The 21,970-nt window shown below is 41.3% G+C and overlaps 2 protein-coding genes across 7 annotated transcripts in view; one reads left to right on the top strand and one right to left on the bottom strand.

Moving 5' to 3' along the window:
• The window catches only part of NMNAT1 (nicotinamide nucleotide adenylyltransferase 1), a 22,353-nt gene extending 13,171 nt beyond the window's left edge, over positions 1-9,182 (bottom strand). Inside the window, exons 1-2 of one of the 5 annotated variants that reach the window (XM_065575337.1) lie at positions 9,049-9,182; positions 4,967-5,045 (exon numbers count right to left, since the gene is read on the bottom strand). In XM_065575337.1, coding sequence (XP_065431409.1) covers positions 4,967-4,979 — 13 coding nt within the window. In that variant the 5' untranslated portion in view covers positions 4,980-5,045; positions 9,049-9,182. Of the gene's footprint in view, positions 1-485; positions 697-796; positions 939-4,966; positions 5,046-9,048 lie in introns of those variants that run through there. The other 4 variants (XM_065575339.1, XM_065575338.1, XM_065575340.1 and 1 more) reach the window with 4 other exon arrangements.
• Positions 9,182-21,970, top strand: LZIC (leucine zipper and CTNNBIP1 domain containing). 2 transcript variants are annotated; one of them, XM_005292857.4, is made up of 7 exons: positions 9,182-9,315; positions 10,558-10,686; positions 13,619-13,754; positions 14,973-15,071; positions 15,806-15,901; positions 20,374-20,455; positions 21,574-21,970. In XM_005292857.4, the coding sequence occupies exons 2-7, from the start codon at positions 10,586-10,588 to the stop codon at positions 21,630-21,632; spliced, it is 573 nt and encodes a 190-aa protein (XP_005292914.1). In that variant the 5' UTR covers positions 9,182-9,315; positions 10,558-10,585; the 3' UTR covers positions 21,633-21,970. The 2 variants fall into 2 exon arrangements, with proteins under 2 accessions (XP_005292914.1, XP_042708842.1); XM_042852908.2 differs by lacking the exon at positions 20,374-20,455.

Raw genomic sequence — 21,970 nt, 5'->3', positions numbered from 1 at the left:
AATGGTCCAAATCAGGTTGGGACTAAAATACTGAAAAGCTTTGAAGGGAATATGCTCATAGGAGAGTATCTGGTAGGGTTAGACCATGCTTAGACAAACAGATGATGGAATCAAATTTTCTATTATAACATCACATCCTCAGGAGACAAAGGCCTTGTCTACATTGAGAGGATCTGGATGATACAGTGGTAAAAATTCATGCAGCAATATGCCCTTCTGCTTGCACCATTGCTTGCAAAAGTGGAGCTGTGTTGGTGCTACATGGCAATGGGAGAACTCCTTAAAATTCTCAGTGCAGTTAAGGCCTTTGTCTCCAGATTAAGGTTTGCTGCTGCAACATCATGTAAAATACAAATTCAGTTCATCTAGAGGCATCGTCTAATAGTACCATGTCCCTTCCTATGAAAATGGTCCCCTCAGATCTTTTAATTTTGGACTTTCTAAGTTATTCCCAAACTGCTTGGGAATTGTTGGGTGCTCAGTACCTTTGAAATGTGGTTACAAGTCCTTTGCCAGCTTTAAATATGGGACCAAGAGTTGAATGCCTCAGGTAACCACGTAACAGAGTTGTGTATTGGTGGAATATTTTACTGTGTAGTAAGTAATGAATAATAATGTGACTCATGTCATTTTCTTCTCAGTCAGGTTATAGTGTTTGTTTTTGGAATCACTATTCCGCTCCTTCAGCTCTACATCCTACAGAGGTACAAAGAGGCTTAATTAGTAAAACTTGTAGAGGTTAATTTAATGCATGCATGATGAATTTTGAGAGGGAGAAATGAAGCAGGTTTCTTACCTAAAGAGCTGATTTGAGTATTCTGAGATGTTCTTGAGAAGAGCGAAATCATAGCCTGTCCCATAGTTTCTGTTCCCTTTTGACAAGGAGACTGGCAGCTGTTTTCACTCCCCTGAAGATCTGACAGCACAAACCTGAAGGACTGAAAACTCCAATAAAGGACGTGGCAGGAAAGGCCTGTTGAAGTTTTAACTAGGTGGTACCATTTTCAACTCCTGTTTCTATATCAGCAGCCTGCTCATTTAAAGTAAAGTAGTGATGGCAGGGAGGTCCTGCAGCCTGTATTTTGGAAATCAGCAGCAGTCCAATGTCACCAAAAGTGCCTGATAAGTATCTCTACGATGGGAGGGTGACAACTGAGATAAGTCAGGTATAAATGGTATATGTAACAGGAGGAAGAACATCCTGCTATTTCTTTCAAGCACATCTTCTGTTAGGAAACCTCTACTGAAGTTTCTCTGTGTTGGTGTGACAGAGATCTTTCTATTGAATAAATATAGAAGGATGAGACGATGGATATAATTTGGTACAGGGAAATTTCTACTAAGGTCCTCCTGTCTGATAGATAACTCCTTGTATTAAGCCATTCAATTATCCCCAAGGTTTTCAATATGGTATTGTTGAACTTGCAGTTAAAATAACCTCTATTGACAATTGATTTTACTGGTCCATTGGGTGGCTACCTGAAGCAGCTTTCATTGTATATTTAAAAGTTGCTGCGATTAATACCATTCCAGGTTGAGCCTGGAGTTGCTACTCTAATGCTTCGCAGGCTTAAATCTAACATTCCTGCCATTCTTTGGTTTGTATCAAAACCTTAATGCTATTTTAGAATAATGTTCTCTAACAAGAGACTAATGTATACATCTGAAATTTGCAAATACAGACATTTGGAAACGCAATATTAGCTTTGTCTAGTAAAATCAAAATTAAAAAAGGATATTCATTCAGTGAATGTTTAACTGATTTCTTGGGGTTGCTTTTCAGATCGAGCTTGTCCCAGTACTGCAGCCAGCCACTTTTTAACAAGTTGGTGGTAGTATGTTTACTTTCTTCACCATTGATGAGTTCTGCAGGTGTCCGGGTTTTTACAGTGAGATCCGTGGGACAGCAAAGAAACAGGGCTTGATTCTCCTGTCACACTGGTGTAAATCAAGAGTGACTCCACTGAAGCAGGAGCGTGCGAAGGAATTTAAATTTGACCCTTTTTTTGGGGGTGGTGGTACAGAAGCTCGCTCTCCTCTCTCCTCACCTGGCCCCAGGAGGAGCTCACTGCCCGCCCCCTCCCCCCAGCACTGGGAGAAGCTTACTGCCCCCTCTCCCCACCCAGACCCTGGGGAGAGAGGACTCCCCCAGCTCCAGGGCTGGAGCTCTTTCCCTGCCATAGCCCTGGGGTAGGGGGAGTCCTCTCTCCCCGCTGCAGTCCCAGGGCAGGGGAGTACTGTATCCCTCGCTGATTATTGGGGGTGCCCCTGCTTGCTGCCCCCTGTGCACGCCCCTGCACTGAAGTCAGTGGAGATATCAGTGTAAAGAAAATTGAGAGAAGAATCAGGCCTGTGATACTCCCCTGATTCTCTTACAGGCAGTATACTCAATTATGTAATTCAAGGGTCATGAAACAGCACTGAGATGCCAGGACTGAGAAGCAGGCTGAGAAAATCTACACCCATTGTCAAAAAGAGTTAATGTATCTGACTTATCTGTGATACAACAGCTATGTTTATTACCACTTCTGTCCTTCGACCCTTCACACATACTTGGATTACATCAGATATCTGGCTGTTTTGGATCCAGCAGGAACACACCAATTGTCTGAGAGAGATGCACTGGTGTTATGAAGATAGCTTAGGAAGAGAAAATGAGGGTGAACAATATGTGGCTGATTAACTTAGTGGCTTTTTAACTTTTCAACATATTTTAGGTAGGTAGTTCTGTGTGTCAAGTGTAGTGACAAAATAATTTGCCTCTCTCTAGCTATGCTTTTTAGAAGGCAAAGGTTGTATAGACTGGTTCTGCAACACAGTGGACAAGATAACGATTTCTCAAAGAGGGAAGCTTATCTTCTTGAAGTTTCTCATTGGGAAGGAGTTTAAAGAAGTGTTATCTTGATCACTCTCCTATCTTTCCAGGGCTGGCTTTGGTGCATACTCTTGTGGAGCCAATTCCGTAGGAGCTCAAGGTGGTCTGTGTATTCAGGAGTATAGGATCCTTTATTGAAGGAGTCTGTACTGTTGTATTAATTGCCTTGACTACACAGTATGTATGTATTCAAGCCTTCATTCCACTTCTGATTTTAAGTTTTCTAAAGCAAGACTAATTTCTACTTAATTTTAATAGGACCCTTTGGTTTCTAATAGCTCTTAAATGAATCATAGAATCATAGAATATCAGGGTTGGAAGGGACCTCAGGAGGTCATCTAGTCCAACCCCCTGCTCAGAGCAGGACCTAAGTATTTTAACAAACTCCTAGTCTCAGCAGTGCCATAATAAAAATGTTGTTATAGTTACAACTGGTATACTTAGTTGAATAATTTTGTTTCACTATTATCTTTTATAATTAATTGCAGGCTCTCTGCATTTTTCAGTTAGAGGATGGATTGCTAGGCATATAAAATGGAACAGAATAATCAAAAACTAGGAAAATATTAGCCTAATTTTGAAATTAGTGAATTGGATTAAAAATGGTGGAAGCATGTTTTCTGCACCTTCAGACTTCTTCTAGTCATAATGTCAGAAATAAGTATTGCTACTCCTTTCATTTATCAATTTAAAAACACGGACAAACATTGCTACAATGATAACAAGAAGTCTCTCTCACAGTTGCTTTCTTACACAGGCCAAAACTAGCCCAAACTTTAGGATCTGTCTCTGATGCTGTCAGTGAGCACTGTGACTTCAGCAGGTACTTTTAAAGTTTCTTTAAATGAGAAATTAAACCTTTTCTCCTTCATAGAATCAGGGCTGGCTCTAGGTTTTTTGCCGTCCCAAGCAAAAAAACAAAACAAAACAAAACAAAAAACCTCCAAAAGTGCAACTGCCAAAGCAAAACAAAAAAAAAAGGTGGCCGGAATGCCGCCCCTGAAATTGTGCCGCCCCAAGCATGTGCTTGGTTTGCTGGTGCTTAGAGCCGGCCCTGCATAGAATTAGCTTTACACATTTCCCTGAAATACTGATCTACCTGACAGTTTAAAGATATGGGTATCTAAATTAATTAAAGGGCACTGTCAAGCAGTTAGGCCAACATTTAGATTGTGTTTAAGTGAAACCTAAAAAGAATATGTTCTATTACATTCCTTTAAAATTTAAATAAAATGTTTATTTAAGTGTTCTACTGAAGTCCTGGAAACCTAAACAGGACAGCATGGTGTTATAGCATGTAAGAGGAAAAGCTGATTATAATTATAAGTAAAAATGACCAATCTATTTTTGTTGTGGAAGCTTAATTAAGTGAAAATAATAAATCAATAGCACTGATGAAGCGTGATTCAGATTTCTTAAATGTTCAGTTTTAATACAAGGTGTGGTGGGTAAAATAAGTATGAATGACCATACATGCAGAGTAAATCCTTTTCTACTAATTCAATTTCTTTTCACTTGTCTTCCCACCCTTTCCTCACCCTAAATATGTCTTAGTGTTCTTTGTGGCAATCTGACTTGCCAGTATGGCTTCTCCTGGACTGATTCTGAACAGACTAAAACTGGAATATGTTATAAGCTAGTCTCCTGTTGTAGTTGTCTGTGTCCTCTATGCAAAGTACTGAATATTCCGTCATTGTTCCCACAGCAACATCCCTGCCTGGAAAATTCTCACGAGGCCACTCTTCAGTAGGAAGGGGGTGAAGAAATTAGAAATGTATTGATCCTTGTAACAGTCACAGTGAGGAGAATTTCAAAATGAGAGAGATTCATAGCAAAGTCTTTAACTATCAATATATACAAACATCAGGGGGCTCTTGAATGGAAACTGCAGGGCTTTGGTGTCCTTATGAAGTTCACTCCGTGTCAGTACTTTTCAGTGCTTTCAAGAGTTTTTACACAGAATTTTTCAAATCCTCTTCCTTATTAACACAAAACAGTTAGCAGGCAAGGACATGAAGGGTTTGGTGCCACTTTGAGTGCAGTGCTTGCACTGGCATCAGCTGGAAGAGTTACTATGGAAACTGGACTTGCCTTTGTAATGCATAAAGCTCCAATTTCAAAGAAGAAAGTGACTCAGACTGCAGACCTGAATAGGGTAGATTTCCTGCTCCTAAAAAAAGGGGGGAAATAATCAGAAACTTAAGGATGAAAATATAGGGTGCCTTTTTCAGCAATGGGATCAAATGACCTTTTGCATCATGGCAGCTAATTTTACAGTCTAGAAAATCAGGCAGCTATTAAACTGCATCATAAACTTGCCTTCTAACTCGTGTCTCTTTACTAATTGAGGTATTTATAGGCAAGATCTGATTTTATTCACAAATACTCTCAATTTCTTAATTCCTGCTGACATCTGCAGTTTAGCAACATTTCCTCAGGAAACCTGTGTGTGCTGGCATAGAGAGCAGAAGGGCTGAAATCTAATACCATTGTGTAATACGCATTTTCTGATCCTGTAATTTTTAAAACTAGTGGCACTTTCAGAACTGGGGTCCACTTAGTATGAAGTGACCTTCACCTTTATATTCCAGCAACATTCTGATCTACTTTGTTGAAAAGTGGTGCCTTGTGCAAAGGGAAATGAATTAGCTTTTCCTAGCAGAGAACAGTAATGTGGGACTCCAGTAATTCTTACAGCCCATCTACTGTCACATTGTCACATTCAACTGTTCACTCTAAGTTGAAACTATTTAAGAAATTAATGTGTTGTTGAATTATGGACTTCTTATTCCTTAAGCTTTTTAGAGAAATCAACAAAAAGGATACAAGTTATTCACTGGTGTAACTCCATTGGTCTCAGGGTTGAATTTGGCCCAAAGGCTTTTTAAAAAGTCATTCTTATAAAGAGAAGTTAAAAAATCTCAGAAATTCCTGTGCTAACTAATGTAAATTATTTCATTTCAGACAACTTTTAGAATACCTCACAGTTACTCTCATTCATCACAACTGTACATGTCTTTCCTCTATGAAGAACTGCTCACTGCCCTGGAATAATCAGGAACAACTCAATTAATTTCAGTGTTCTTTTACAAAAAGGACTTATTTGAAGCCTTTACCGTTGCAGATTTCAAAGCCCCTTACTTCTACTACAAATCTGTGGAAATGATGTTGCCTAATTTAGATTGGGTAGGCATTCAGGGTGACACTTAAAATGTAACTTGAGATCAATAAGTCTTATGTCTTGGAAAAAAATGTTCCTAAAAACTTGTTAAAGGAAGCTAGCTAATACCTACACCTATCTTGTTTACATAAGTAAATCTCAAATGTGTACTGTTTTGTAACTCTCTAGAAAACTTGTGCTGGTTGAGGAGATAACTTTTATAGAATATTGGTTTATGTATTGTAGGAATAATCTTTTGAATCTGTTGCACAAAAACATTAATCCATTTCTCCTGATGTTTACTTTAACTGTTTTCATACTAGGGTTGCCTTAAGAAAATTTGGATAAAACTCTATATTGTGTTTTTAGGGACAGTTGATAATTAAAGAAATAAATTGTATGATTCTGTCCCAGAACATGCTAAACAACGTCTTCAGTATTTCTCTAGCTGTGATTTAATCTTTTTGACTCCAACATTACGTGGGCCAGTCCTGTTCAGTAACTAACAGCTCATGCTTAAAGGAAGACACTGAGATTTTTAAAACTTATTCTATACTATTTCTAAATAGTAAAGAAGCAGTGCCTGGCACTTAGATCAGGCAACTGGATGTGAAGACTCCTTGATGCTATTGCCAGTTCTTACTTGCTTTATGACCTTGGACAACTCACTCACTTAAACTTCCTTTACCTCAAGTTTAGTCATCTGTCAAATGGAGATAGCTAAACTTACTGAACTCAGAGGGGCTGTGAGGCTTTATTAGTGCATGAGCACCATGTGAGGGACACCTGGAAGATGCTATAGCAGTGCAAAGTATCATCAAGAGACTAACGCAGGCCTGTACTTATTCACTGATTTATTGTGCCCCTCTTGTAAATCCTTATAACACTCAAGAAACTTGCCTCTCAAGGAAGAAGTTGTTACAATGATTAAAGATAACTAATGAAATTTAGTATCATGTAGAGTCAGCTTACAATACATTCTCCAGGTTTTTTTTTTTGTCTATGTGAAAGAGTGAAATCATCACTAAAAAGTGTGTGAATCTTCCCCAAAATGACAAATACTCCTCCACTCCACCAAGATGGCCCACTACTTGGATTAAATCAGCTCAGGGTTGAAGAACAGCTGTTTAAAGCTGGAGCTGGGCAAGCTGGAGCAGAGGAAAGCACTATGGGAGTCTGCAGTCTCCTTTAGTTGGAGGAACGCACCCACAATTGGTCAGTTTGATCTGTAGTTTAGGATTCCTCCCTGACTTGTAAACTCTCACAGTGCTATGATAAACAATGTTGTCTACCATCTCTGGTTGCCGATAAGACTCCATTTCATCCAGACCGGATGATATGACCTGCATGCCTTTATCATCTATTGGCTGGATTGCAGCAATACAATATATCTGGGCATAAAACTCTTGGACTATAGGAAACTTCATATGGGTACACATACATGCACTAGCTTTGCTTGAACTAGTGTTCTAAAAAATAGCACTGTGGTCATGGCGGCACAGACAGCAGGTCAGGCTAGCTGCCCCAATACAATCTTGCTTGACCCCCCACTCAGTAGGTACATGGACTGCTAGCCCAAGCTGCCACCCTTGCCACATTGCTATTTTTAGGTGCCAGATTGAGCATAACTAACGTATATGTCTACCCAAGCTGGGAATCGCACCACCCAACTGCTGAGTAAATGTGCCTGCAATTTCTTCCGTGGGAAGAAGATGAGAGAGAAAATAAACTACACGTGACAAATGTTAATCACATAATCTAATGCAGTACTGGAAGGCACTCAGATGCTACTGTGATGAGGGTGCTACAAGAACCTCTATAGAGCAAGAGAGCCTCCTGCTCTGAATGTCCTTAGAAAGGTTAATCATTGTACCAACTCAAGTAATCTTTTTCCTCATAATAAAGTTTTGTTAAATTATGTATTATCATTTAGGACTGTTAGATACTGAATTAACACTATCAAAATTATTCCAATGTGACCACAAACAATATTTAAACACTCATACCAGTAAACAATAGTTCTTTGTTTTTTATCCACTTTCTCTCATTCACGTCCACAAAAGCCAAATCCTTGGCATGTACTGATGAAAAAGGTTCTTATGCATTTGTATGTACTTAGTTTAACAAAGTTGAGGTGAGTTACACAACATCCAACTATTTTCATGCCCACTACTAAATAAGACATTGAAAATCTCTAAGGATATCTGAGAAGGATAAACAAAATGACTTAAATAATATTAGTTCCCATGGGGATTCTTTGTAAATTGACATTGTTAAGATAGATGTTCAAAAATTCATTGGGGCAAGCAATAAAAACATCTATAGCATACACTCTGCTTTTACTAAAAATCTTGTTTTGTTAATCCCAAAAAACCCTTGTTTTTATTGCCAGTTTCTTTTACCGAGGATTTTGTATTTGGTTTCAGTAGGAGAAATTGACACAAAATATACTGTACACATGCATGCTATATAGGTGACATTTTCAGTAAGTGCAACCCATACTGGTAAAAGTCCAGGACTATTGTATAGTGATGCTATGCGTTGTTACACAACTACCACCTTCCATCCCAGAGGTGGAGTATTTCAGCGTGGGACGAAGTGATACTGAGAACAGCCAGGCTAATTTGGGGCCCAGTCCCACAAACCTTATTCCTGCATGTAGTCTTTGCTCATGCAAGTAGTTCCACTGATGGGATTTACTTGTGTGAGTAAAAATTGCAGGAGTAACCTACAATCATTTGTAAATGCCTTTGGCCAAACAGGCTGTGTTTCACTATCCCGTGGCAGCGCTTGTTTTCATTTTAGTCATACAGAGGTAAGGGAAACGGACTGGAAAATTGGCAGCGCGCTGAGAGGGAAGTCCCTTGCCAGCTACAAGGCCACCGGAGGGGGTTGAGGCCCCTTCTGTAGCCAGAGTTCCCTAGATGGCGCCCTGCTCCCTTCCCCACACAGGGTAACCCAGGCGCGGCCCCTAGGCACCTCGCCCCACCGAGGCACCCCTCAAGCTGCTTACCCGGCTGACAGGCGCCGCCCCAGCTCCGCGGGGAACGGCCGAAGGGCCGGACCCACTGTGACCCGGGATGCCAGGCGCAGACGGGACAGCCCAGTACAGCGCACAAGGAGTGCTTCGATTGGCTACTCGACGACGGAAGTGGATATAGGTCCGTGCCTGGAGATGTCCCCTTTTCCGGAAGTGGGTGTGGTTGGGTCTCCCTGCCGCCCTGGAGGCTGAGGGATGGATTTGGAGTGAGGGAGCCCTCCCCCCCCCGCACGTTGTGAGGTGAGGCCGGTTCACGTCTCCTGGGGAAGGGATGCGTGTGAGGAAGGGGCTGGGGGCTTGTGAGCGGTGGTCATCACTTGTCACCCCAAAACAATAGTCAAGATGCAGTTTATCACTTAACTATGAGTAAGGGGCTGGGGCCTACCCCTTTAGGGGTAGGGGGTGCGTCTGTGTGAGGGTTGCAAGTAAAAGGCTAGGGTAAACTTGTGGAGGTGGGGGGGGGTAGGGCAGCCCAAGGGTGCATAGGGACTACGGGTGAGTGGTATGAGTGGAGTCTGTGGCGGGAAGTAGATAGGAGAATAGGGACAGTCATAGAGGTGGTATTGGCTTTTACTGTGTTTAGTATAGTTGTGGTTATTTGGTGGTGTTTGCTATTTCTTTACCAGTTAGTGAAAAGGGAGTGGGTAGGAGCTAGATAAAAATATATTTGCTCACACCCATTTGAAGGGGGTTAGTTTTCTTCTCCCCCCTAACATTTAAAGCCCCCCTCTCCCCAACCAAAATACTTTCCCTTCACACACACACACACACACCATTGCTTTTAGTGTTTAATAATTTTCTAGCTAGTGCCTGGGATATTTTCCAGTTTCTTGTTAAGTATAGCACAAAGGGCTATTGACTTCAGTTCCAAGTGTTAAGACCTCTGTTTTTGTTTTTGGGCCTAAACTGTATTTCAATCAACAAGTTATCCAAGAACACAAGTGTTTTTTATAACCCAGATAACTTGTTATTAGAGAAGTGGAGGTTTGATTGGGAACACCACAAGTTTTTAAGGTTGATGGTTGTAATAATGTTGTGTGGAAGCCTCAGGCATCCAAGCCTAGGCTTTCTCTAGCTTATCTAATTCCCAAAAGAATATGTAGAGAATGCATTCCATTCCATAATATAGGGACTAAGGATTTTAGTAATTGCTTCTTGGTTTCAGCCATGTTTCCATTTTGATATGCTGTGGCTGTTCAACTTCTTCACTCTATTGACCACTTTAAGGGAAAAGTTATCCCATAGAGCACCTGTTCCTGCCCAGCCTACCAAATCCGCCACTGCTAGGGTCTCCAAATGTTTTTATTCAGGTATTCTCAGGCAAGATACTGCAGATCACAGGTAGTTCATGAGTCATCTCTTAAGAAACACTTCTAGGGCACATTGGTCTTTATTGTAGTGTAGAGTCCCTGCTTGCCAGGACACCTTTTAAATTCAGTTGGTACATATCTGGATATCAATAAAATGTGCTCTGTTTTATAGGTGTGCACTTTCCATATAAAGATTTAAAATGGCTTCAAGAGGAGCAATAGAGACCAGTAAACTAAAACAGAACTTGGAAGAGCAGTTGGACAGGTTAATGCAGCAGCTGCAAGACCTGGAGGAGTGCAGGTATGAAAAGGCAGGGTCTCCCTTTTAAATGTAAATATTTTCCCAGCAACAGCTGGCAGAAGAAAATGCTGCACCTTTCAGTATTCCTGTCACAGTTCTTTGAGGCTTTGTTTTTAAATCAGCACAAGGATGCTTGGATTAAGCAGTGCAGGACAAATTCAAATGAACTTTTTCTACTCTTTCCATGTATAAGAATGGCCCCTACAGGAAAAAACAGAGTTCAGGAAAACTTGTTGCACTTTTCTTGGAGATTTGAAATTCTTAGGTGGAGTGTGACATTGTACTACTTTTGTGAACAATGGAATCATCACCTATTCACAGAATTCAAAATTCATTGTTCACTATCTTTAAAAAAAAAATGCTATTCTTGATGTTTGTCCCTATTTTTCATTATAGTTATTTTGTTTTTGTGTGTAGCTTGGAAAACACAATCAAATGGTTCAGTGATGTCCTTGAATATTAACTCTTAAGGGATTAATAAAAAACAGAGATGGAAAACACTTTTAGCCCACCTCCATGCCACTGCAGAAATGTTCTCTACAGTGAATTTTCTGATGTCTTTGTCCAACCTAGTTTTAAAAGTTCTTACCAATAGGGCTTTACCACTTGCTTTCATGAATCATTCCACAAACTAATACAGCTCACTGTCATAAGGTTCCTTCTGGTAAAATTTTCCTTTTCTTCATTTCATCCCATTGCTCTTAATGTAATATTCCATTCTGTCACCCTAAGCAGTTGCCTCCAACCTTCGTGTTTACAATTTTTATATAGCTGTAGATGGCGACCTTGTCTAGCCTTCCTTAACTATTGCTTAGTCAACCTACACATAGTATTTGTTCTTTCCTCATCAGTGAATTATCCCAACCTCTGAAGCATTTTTGTTCCTTTTCGGAACTCACTCAAATTTATCAGTCACTTTCTGGTAATGAGGCACCCAGAACTGCATGCAGTATTTTAGATGTGATCTCAGCAGAATTCTATAGAGTGAGACTACCCTGCTCCATAATACTGTATTTTTAACAAAGCTGCACAAAATTCTAAGCCTTCTGGTAATCTAGAGGCCATTTCCACATAGGTATCCAAGGTCAGAACTTGGTCCTGAATTTCCAGCTTGGCAGGAGGTAGAAACCTGCCAAGTCATTGTACTTTTCACCTGAGGCAGTACAGTAGAATCTCAAAGATAAAACCACCAGAGTTATGGACTTGCCAGTCAACCGGACACCCTCTGGAACCTGAAGTAATGTAGCAGCAGCAGAGATGCACGCACACAAATACTTTACTCCCTTGGGGCTTTAGTCCTGGGGCTCAGGGCTTCAGCATGGTTGTGGGGAGGTGCAGCTGCAGGGTGAGGGGGGTCAGGGCTTCTGACTCTCAGGAGCACCGATGCTCAGGGCTTCTGCTTTGCAGGGTGTGCTGGGGCTCAGGGCTTCAGCACTGTGGCTCTGTTCCTGGCTTCAGCCCTGTGGGGGGCACCAGGGCTTTAGCTACAAGGAGAGCACCGGTCTCAACCCCAGCGCTCCCCCTGTAGCTAAAGCCCTGAGGTCTGGCGCTCCCCATCCCCAGGCTGAAATCGGGAACAGAACTGCGGGGCTGAAGCCTGGAGACCCAGTGCTTCCCACCCCCAACCCTCCACGGCTGCAGCCCCTCCCCAGTGGCAGAAGTCCATAATGTCTTGTTCAGAGTTAGACGTTTGAGTATAGACAACCTCCATCCTGAGGTGTTCTTAATTCTGAGGTTCCACTGTATGTTTCAAGTTGCTCCTCTAGTGCCTCCTTGGGCAACTCAAGAAACCACACTGTCTGGCCATAGGCCTTGAGGAAGTGTTCAGCCCTCTTAAGCTCAGAGAGAAGGTTATTGTAACTGAGTATGAGAAGAGGAAGTACGAGTGTAGATAATGGGGCAAACTTTGGGGTCAGGAGTACAACCCTTTTGGGAAAGGGAAATAAATAATTTGTAGTACACCTCTACCTCGATATAACGCTGTCCTCGGGAGCCAAAAAATCTTACCACGTTATAGGTGAAACCGCATTATATTGAACTTGCTTTGATCCACCGGAGTGCGCAGCCCCGCCCCCCAGGAGTACTGCTCTATCGCGTTATATCCGAATTCCTGTTATATGGGGTTGCGTTATATCGAGGTAGCAATGTATCATCCTCTGGAGTCCCCAGCTAAAATTATGGCCCATTGTATTAGGCATTGCACATATACATACTAAGTGAGTCCCTTCTCCAAACAGCTTATAATCTAAATAGACAAATGGTGGGAGAAAGGAATGATTATTATTAAGAAAGTATGATTGTAAACAAGCTACTTCTTTGAGGATGCTATTTCATGTTCATTCTTGAAGTAAGCCTCTGGTATGACTGACCTTCAGGTATGTTTTAGAAAAGTAGTTCCCATTGGAACTGCACAAATGTTCCCTCGTGGTACCAAGATTCAAAGCCTCAGCTCCGTCCTTACCATAGCTAGCTATGGGTGTGGAGACCTTTACTCCACACATAGGTATTACTTTACTTTTATTCTTAATTTTACCCTGTATTACCTCATCTAGCACAATATTAAGGTTAAAAAATGTTCTTGTGGAAAGTGAAGAATTCTTAGTTTTTCAGCAGTGAAGTATTGAGACTCCTTTGCGAGGAGACTAGAACTTCCTAGGCTACCCTTGAGAGAGGGAAATGTTGGACAGTCATTATTCTCCTATTTCATTGTCTTCTGAGAGCAGTTGTTTCATTAACTACACTGAGTCCTAATGATGATCGCAATAGTTTTCATTCTTAATCCAACTAACGGACTAGGAACTATACAAGAGTCCAGGTACAAGCACACTAGTGTAGGTAGTATCTATACTTTAGATATTCGTTAATAGATAATTAAATGTGTGTTTCTGGGTTTAATCCTGAGAGTTGATGTGGCTTGTTGAATTTCCTTTAGAGAGGAACTGGATGCAGATGAGTATGAAGAAACCAAAAAAGAAACTCTAGAACAGTTAAGTGAGTTCAATGACTCACTGAAGAAGATCATGTCTGGAAATATGACTTTGATAGATGAACTCAGTGGGATGCAGTTGGTAAGGATGATTCATACTTGGAAGTCTCCTCTGTGGTATCTTTCTAAAGATAGCATATGTCATACTTATAGTTTGTGAAAAAGAAGGTGAAAATACATACTGGTGTGTGTGTGTCTGTGTATGTGTATGTGTATATGTGTGTGTGTATATATACAGACTGTGTACATGTATTTACACCTTTGTATTTGTCTGTTCTACACACACCAACTCGTATATAACATATGAATATTCCACATTAATCGAGAATATGTTGATTTAATCTGTAGTCTTTCAAATTAAAGTTATATTTAAGAATCAGGGTAATTAAATATGTAGAAATAGAGTTGTGTATCTCCAGGGCAGGGCTTAAATATAGCGGACACCTTATTAAGTGGAGTCTGATATGAAAGATGGTGGGGAAGACCCCACCAACTAGGTTTAGGGCAACACATTGTGAGAAGTTTCTACCCCATCTGCTGGGTGGCATAGCAAGGCTCTAGGGGACCCTGGTACAAGAACAGATTAGGGACCCCTTCCTGATTCCAAAATCTGCCCTTCTCCAGCTCCGCCATAACCCTAGTCCAGCACCCCTCCCCCCATCACCTAGCTCCTCTCCAGCCCTCCGATGTTCCAGACCCCAGTTCCTGCCTGGGTCCCTCATAGTCCCAATACAGACATCTGTTCCCTAGCTCCTTTCTCTCCCTCTCTTTCCCCCCTCCAGCTCCGCCATAATGCCAATCCAGCCCTCCTGTCCCAGTTTCTTCCTAGCTTTAAATGATTTAAATGGAGTTTCAGGATGAAGGGGAGAAAAGAATTTTAAATTGAAATGCTAAATTAGTTATGCAAATAAGATCAAAGTGTTACAGAAACAGAAGAGACACTTTTACTATGCCTCCTAATCCCATAAGGGGAGTAGAATAAGTAATAAAGCAAAAAAGCCCAAAAGTCAAGGAGGAATGTTGAGAAAGTGTAGTGTTTGTGTTTGTTTGTTCCCATCCCCAATATATGGTTTGAAACTTATGCCGGCAAAACGTATGTCGCTCAGGGGTATCTGTTTTTCACACCCCTGAGTGACACAAATTTTGCTGACATAAGTGATATTGTAGACATGGCCTGAATGTCTCTTACCAGCTGAGTCAGAAGGTGCTGTTCAGCATTTGTGAATCTGGTGTAATGTGTCTGTATTTCATGTTTGCTATTAGGTATGCTCATTCTTTTAGCTTGTTCTTTTTCTTCCAGGCTATACAAGCAGCCATCAGCCAGGCTTTTAAAACTCCAGAAGTCATTAGAATGTTTGCAAAGAAACAGCCAGGGCAGTTACGGACAAGGTTGGCAGAGGTAAAGATTCCTGGAGACAGAATCTAACTCTAATAGATTTATTTCAACTGGCCTGATTTTTGTCCTTCCAATCTCCACAAATTAAGGGTCAGTGTGAATTTTGTGGTGACAGAGAATCTTCTGACGCCTTTCAGAATCTGGTCAGCGTCAAATAGCTATCTCACTGTTGGGCATGGAGGCTGAAAATGTTACTTGTGTTCCCTTCTTCCCCCCCTCATTTTCCTAATACAGCCAAAAAAAAATCTGGTAACCAATAGTAAACTGAGCACCAGAAATACTTCCATTATCAATATAAATATAAATTCAGAAGAAGAGCCATAATCCTGGAACTCAGATTGAGGGACTGGCTGGTGCACTAGCCTTTCATCTCCAGAGATTTGGATTCAGATTCTGGATAGGATACAAGTGAAATGAAGTGTGGTGGCATTATCCTAGTGGATGTTTGTCCTCAGAATATTACCACACAACTTGACATAAATAGCAACCTCTGTTCAGAACTGGTCCAAGATTGGAATAGCCAAACATGCTGAAGTTAGGATTAAAAGGCACTGGCAGAGCTGTGGGGGGGCTTTTTCACAGCTCTTTACCACACACTTTCACAATTGTCATATTCATTCACAAGATTTTTTTAAAAGGAATCTAAATGTAGGCTCTTGGGGTGGTCAGGTTGTTAATTTTCCACTAGTTTCATGTGAAATTTTCCACATTTGAAAAAAATATTATTTCTTGTTCAGATGGACCGAGATCTGATGGTTGGGAAACTGGGACGGGACCTATACACGCAGCAGAAGGGGGAAATCCTAACTGCCCTCAGGAAGCTTGGAGAGAAGGTAACAATATGAGCATTGATATCTGTCATTCATTGAGCTATGATTATGATTGTCCCTTCTGACCTTAAAGTCTATGAAAAGGGAATTGAAGTTCTTTCTTGCTAAACACTTGTTTTGTTTTTGTGTGCATTAAATATGTATAGAGAAAATGCAGTTATATTGTGTAATGCAGAAGCATCCTTATGGCTGCATCTACACTACGAGCTAGGGGATGTCAATCCCCTGCTTGTGTACACATACTTGCACTAGCTCTCCTTGAGCTGGCAAGAGCATAAATAGCAATGTAGCTGCCCGTAGCACAGGCAGTGGCAGCACAGTTGGGCTGTGCCAAATGCAAACCCTCCTGAAACCCAACTGTGCCTCTATTGCCTGTGCTACCATGGCTATGTTGCTGTTTATACTTGTGCTAGCTTGATGAGAGCAGGGGAATCAGACTTAACCTAAATTTCAGTGCCACTCAGCCTCCCTGAAGAGTATGCTATGGAGAGTATAGAGAACAATACTGAGCATTTGTATAAACCCTTTCATGGCTGGTTGATCATGACCTTAATTTACAGTGGACTCATTGATTGTCATCTGAGTGCATGACATATAACTAACATCAGTTAGTACCTGCTTAAACAAGCTGCAATACTACTCATTCCCTAATTAACCACCCAGCCATGGAAAGAAAATATCAAAGGCTTACAATAATACACTGTCTTACTTCACCCTTGAAAGGTAGGTATTATCCCCGTTATGCAGGTGAGTAAACTGAATTAGGGACGTTAAGTGACTTGCTGTATGTATGGAATTACTGGGAATAGAATCCAGGAATCCTGACTCTTAATTCTTGTCTCTAACCACTAGAGGGATGAGGGGAACAGTTATGTTTTCCTATTGCCAGTCTGTGAAGGAAATGGTCCCCATGTATGTTAGCTTTAAAAAGGAAGCAGTTTCCATTGAGGAAGATGCCTGTTCTTGTGATGTCAGATTCACATTAGCTTTCCAGTGTCTTGGTATGTGTTTTGCTGCGAGTTACTTGAGTAATATTCCATTAGTTTCAGAGTAGCAGCCGTGTTAGTCTGTAATGGATTCCATTAGTTGTTTTCTTTTGATAGTGCCTGGGGTTTGGATATTTCGTGTGGAAGACATGACTTGTATTTTATGCACCTGTGTCCCAGTTGCAGTATTCATTTTAATCAATACCTTCCTCCAAAAGATTTTTATTCCTGGTCTAAGATGCTGATGCTTAAAATGGCTTGGAAGAAATAATTGCAAAAAGTTACTTAAGATCTTAAATCATTAACAAACTACTTGGATAGACTTAGTTAACTATAGTTTAAATGGAAGACTTTTTTTTTAAGCTGCCAAAGTCTGAGTTCAAGTATCTGTGTTTCTCTTGTGAGAGTTAATAATGTCACTAACTACTAAAGCAAGGCAAGGAGCTGCACTCCTTACAATATTTTTGATATTGGGCCCCATCTATGCTGTAAATACAACTCTAGCACATTAATTTGAACCAGTAATGCAGCTGTGTCCACAAAGTTGTGAGAAAAGCTGCACAATCCTTTGTCAGCTTTTTTGTGTGTACATCTGCCGCACCTCCTATCTTGTTTATATGAATTGATTATAAGAGAAAGTAATCAGCTGTCATTTACTATCTTAGACATTCCCAGTAGACACGTGAGGTAGAACATCCAGGTACAGAAACTGGGAGGGAGGAACCAGTTACGTACTAAGTACAGATAGGGAAGGTATCTGTGTATACTGCAGAAAGTGTTACTCCTGGGGGAATTCTGCGCCACTGCGCAATGCAGAATTTTGAAGAAATTAACGTTGTGTGCATAGAATTTCCCTGCTCCTCAGACATGGCTGCCACGAGAGGCCACTGGACCCGGCAGAGCACAGCTCGCACATAGAAGACACTGCCGGGGGAGGGAGAGGAAGCTAGAGGGTTCCTGGTAGCTGCAGTTCCCCGCCCGCCCTGAGGGAAGGAGAGGGCAGGGTAGGAAACTCCTTGCAAGCCTGGTACTGAGTATCAGACTGTTTCTCCCTCTGGATCCATGGGCTCTGCGAGGGGAGGGGGGACCACAGCTGGGCTCTGGCAGGGGGAGAGGGGGCAGGTGTCTGAGCTCTGAGGGAAGGGGATGTGGTTGTCTGGGCTCAGGGTGGGAGGGGATGGGGGTATCTGATCTAGGGGGGCCCTGTGGCTGTGCTCTGGGGGGGGAAGGGGTTTGGGTGTATTGGCTCAGAGGGGTGCTGCAGTTGGACTCGGAGAGAGGGGTTGTGGGTGTCTGGCCCTCTGGCTTGGCTCGGGGGAGGGAAGGGGACAGAGAAACAGGACCTGGGTTGTCATAGGGGTTTCTTTAACTCTCTACTCCTGGGGGAATTTTAGTGTGTGTCTGTATTGTTAGACATACTGGCTGACAGGTATTTTGAAATAAATTACCAAAATAATTGAAACTGGCGTGATTATGTAGTGCCATTTTGACAAATAAAATTTGCTGAATTTTGAAATATTGTGTGCAGAATTTTTAATTTCTTGGTGCAGAATGCCCCCAGAAGTAAAAGTGTGCTGAACATATAGCTGATTTTCAAAGTGCTAGCCATATATTACCATGTTTTCTGTGGGCTCAAACCATGCTGAGTTGGCTCTAAGAGGCTAATTGGTTACAGTACTGATTTAAGTTATAGTGTAGACAGGACTCTGATTTCATCAGGTCCTAAAGGAAATACACAAAAACTTGAACTGGGATTTGGGTGGTTGAGAAGGATGAAGGAGGACATGATTTTCAAATACTTTGGTTTAAAAGGCATTTATTTGTAATTTAAGTGTTTCCATCCAATCTCTTAATTTAGGATGTTGTGTTGAAATGCATTTCAGTACATCTTTAAGTGTACAGCATTTTCCATGAGAGGCTGTGTGGCATAGTATATTGGACAGGAAGATAAGGGTCAGGGATTCTTGGGTTCTAATCCTAACTGGTACTCTGTATTTTGAGCATGATCTTTCACCTGTATTTCTTATTTTTAAAATTAAGATTAACCTACCTCACAGAATTGTGAAGATTAATTTGATGTCTGTACAACACGTTGAAGTGATAAAATGCTATATAAGGGCTAAAGATCATGAGATGGTCCTCAAAGCATTTGCATTGCAACAGGTTGCTAAATGAGTAATTATGCAGCAGAGCTAAGTTATGTAATTTATTTATAATAATTTTTCTCCAGTGTTTTAGTTATTTTACAGTGTTGACATCCTTTACCTGATGGCTGTAGTATATCTTATATTTTCAAGAACTAAAGCCTGGAAAGGAGCCTATAATGTTTAAAGGGAACTCATGCTCTCCATTATTCTGATGTGTACTCAGTTCTTTCCTTCATCTAAAGAATTATTTCACAAGTGTTACATTTTTGCCATTGGTACAGTGCAGTAAACTAGCCTTATCAGTATGTTAGAGCTATACTGTTGTCTTTTGAAAGAGGTTTTTTTTTTTTAATAGGGTATTTCCAGAATACCATAGTTGTAAGGGCTCATTTTCTAGGTGCAAACTCCCACTCCATTAGTAGCTGGGACGTGGGAGTGCTTCAAAGACAGGGCACCCAAACCCTGGGAAAGGAATCTAGGAGAGTTGGGTCCTTGAAGATGGTGGGTGTGAGGTGACAAAACAGGGAGGATGCTCAGGGCTCCTAAAGGAATGCAGCAGGCGTCACCCGTGGGAATTTGCCATATTGCTGACACCAACAGTTGGGAAGGCTCATATCAGACACATCAATTTCTGTCTTGCTTTAATAATCAGAATACAGTCTTGATGAGTTCCTAAATAATAATTTGATCTTACCTCTGAATTTCTTGGCTTTTCCAACTTTGTGATGCTAGTTCGTTATTGAATATTCATAAATGTCACTTGTCACAAAGCATTGGAGTGCCACACAATAAAAACCAAAATACATATGCACGTGACCAGATGGTTCAGGGTTGTAATGAAACAGATTGTCATCTCTAAGTCATTGCTTTAATATGGCCATGGCAGGTAGTGGCTGAAAGCTGTTAGTCTGTTCATTGGCCTATGTGAAATAAGTTTGGACTGGTATCCAGTTCCTCATGGCTAGGTGTCCAAATCACAAAAACACCATTGCGGTTCGCATCCTTGTTGACAGCCTCAGCACAAAGATGAAGGGTGACCTCCTCTCCTAAAGGTAGTCTCTGCAGTTTGGCATTGAGGTTCATTGATACAATTGGCTGAAGCTTGCAGCAACGCTGCTTGTGCTCTCCTTTTCTGTTGATTGACAGAGTTTTTGTCTATCTGGCACCTTTCTCCAGTGCTTACTTTGGATTCACACCAGTCAGATAATGCCATCACTTTAAAAGCATGTCAGATTCACAGGATGAAATATTTCCTATATACACAGATACATATCCTTACAAAATGAAAAAGATTATGCAATTAAGGTGTCCAGTTCATATATATATGGTTTTTCTGGTTCAGCTGACTCCAGATGATGAGACTTTCCTGTCAGCAAATGCAGGTGCAGCCCTCAGCCAGTTTGAGAGAGTCTCTAGTGACCTTGGTAAGTTTCTTGATACAACTAACATCAAAGCTTCTCAGCATCCCCGTGCACTAGTGGAAAGAAATGGCTACATGACTCGGGATCTAAAAGAGAAAATCTGACCAAAAATATCCATGCCACTTAAAAATATATGTCCTAGTATAATGCTGGTGAAATTTAGATATACTGCTCTATGGAAAAATAAGTACAATGTGGAAGAAACCTAATGTGGAAGAAACCATTAAGTGTTCCACGTAATGGGGCAGCCTTGGGAGTTATACCTAGTAAATAGGGACAACATTTTTAGGGATAAACATGATTTCTGCTCAAATTCCTTGTCCTCTTCCAGTACTCCTGAAAAAAAGCCTTTTCCCTTCTTGGCCCCGAGAGCCCTGCAGTTTCTTGCCATAGCAACAAACAGTACAGGGGTGAAACACATCTCTCACCACTGTCATAACCAGATGCGCGTGCCCCCCGCCCCCCCCCCCAAGTGGCAAGACTGAACGTCTGAACGTGCATTCAGTATGCAATTAATTTTGCATCTCAACACATTCCAATATTAAATCTAGAGTCTTCTGGGCCGGATTTCAGTCCAGTCGCTTCTCAGACTGGGGAGAAAGCAGTGCTTCTGTGAGCCGCTATTCTGACTACTCCTCTTTGCCACTTGCATGCTTCCAGTGAAGCAGGGGTAATCGTTGTGGGATAGATGTGTGAAGGACCAGGCCAGTGTGTGAACTTGCTGAACTTGAGGCCTTACCCTGAATTGCATCTTCTCATGGCTGTAGCTTAAAGGTCCTGGGAAACTTGGATCTTGTTAGGTTTAGAAGGGGGTTAGAATTGGGTGGATGCCATCAGCCTTGCAGCTACTTTCCTGGCCACAGCTTTTCAGGCATGCACATAATATAGCTGAAGCCAGAATATGGCCCCATTTTTTAACAAGTTATACCTGAAATGTTTTTGTTTTCAAAATGTAGGTTTGACTTCTTGCCCCAAAAGTACTCTTGTGTTATTTTGTCTGATTTAAGGTATCAAAAATGAACCCCTCCAAAACACAGTCCCTGCTAATAACTTACTGTTTCTCTAATCTGGGATGGTGGTGATGGGATAAAGACCATTTTTATTTGTTTTTCCCTCCATAGGATCTGGAGACAAAGTCTTTGCTCTGGCCAGTGTTGAAGTAGAAAAATCAAAGCAATGAAGAGGTGTGTGGGGCTAGAGTTTCTCCTGTTGTCAGCAACATTGGACTTCTATCATATTGTAACTGGGTTTTTTTGCTCATTTGATTTTTTTTGTAAACTGTTGTGGGGGTGGGGGGAGGACTTCAATCTTAGTCACAAGACAACGTAAAGTGAACAGTCTTAAAGTGCACTTTGGGACCTCAGTGTCTGTACCCCATAGCAATGTATGCTCTGAGGCTAAACACTAAGTGGTATTTCAAAAGCTGACTATGATTGTCTTCTTTGAAAGGATCAACTATTTTCCACTTTTCTGAATGTGTATTTCTCGAACTATTAAAAGTCATCTTTTTCAGTGTGA

The sequence above is a fragment of the Chrysemys picta genome, chromosome 21, assembly GCF_011386835.1.
Source record: "Chrysemys picta bellii isolate R12L10 chromosome 21, ASM1138683v2, whole genome shotgun sequence".
Classification (NCBI taxonomy): Eukaryota; Metazoa; Chordata; order Testudines; family Emydidae; genus Chrysemys; species Chrysemys picta.
This window is presented reverse-complemented; position numbering and strand designations above follow the sequence as displayed.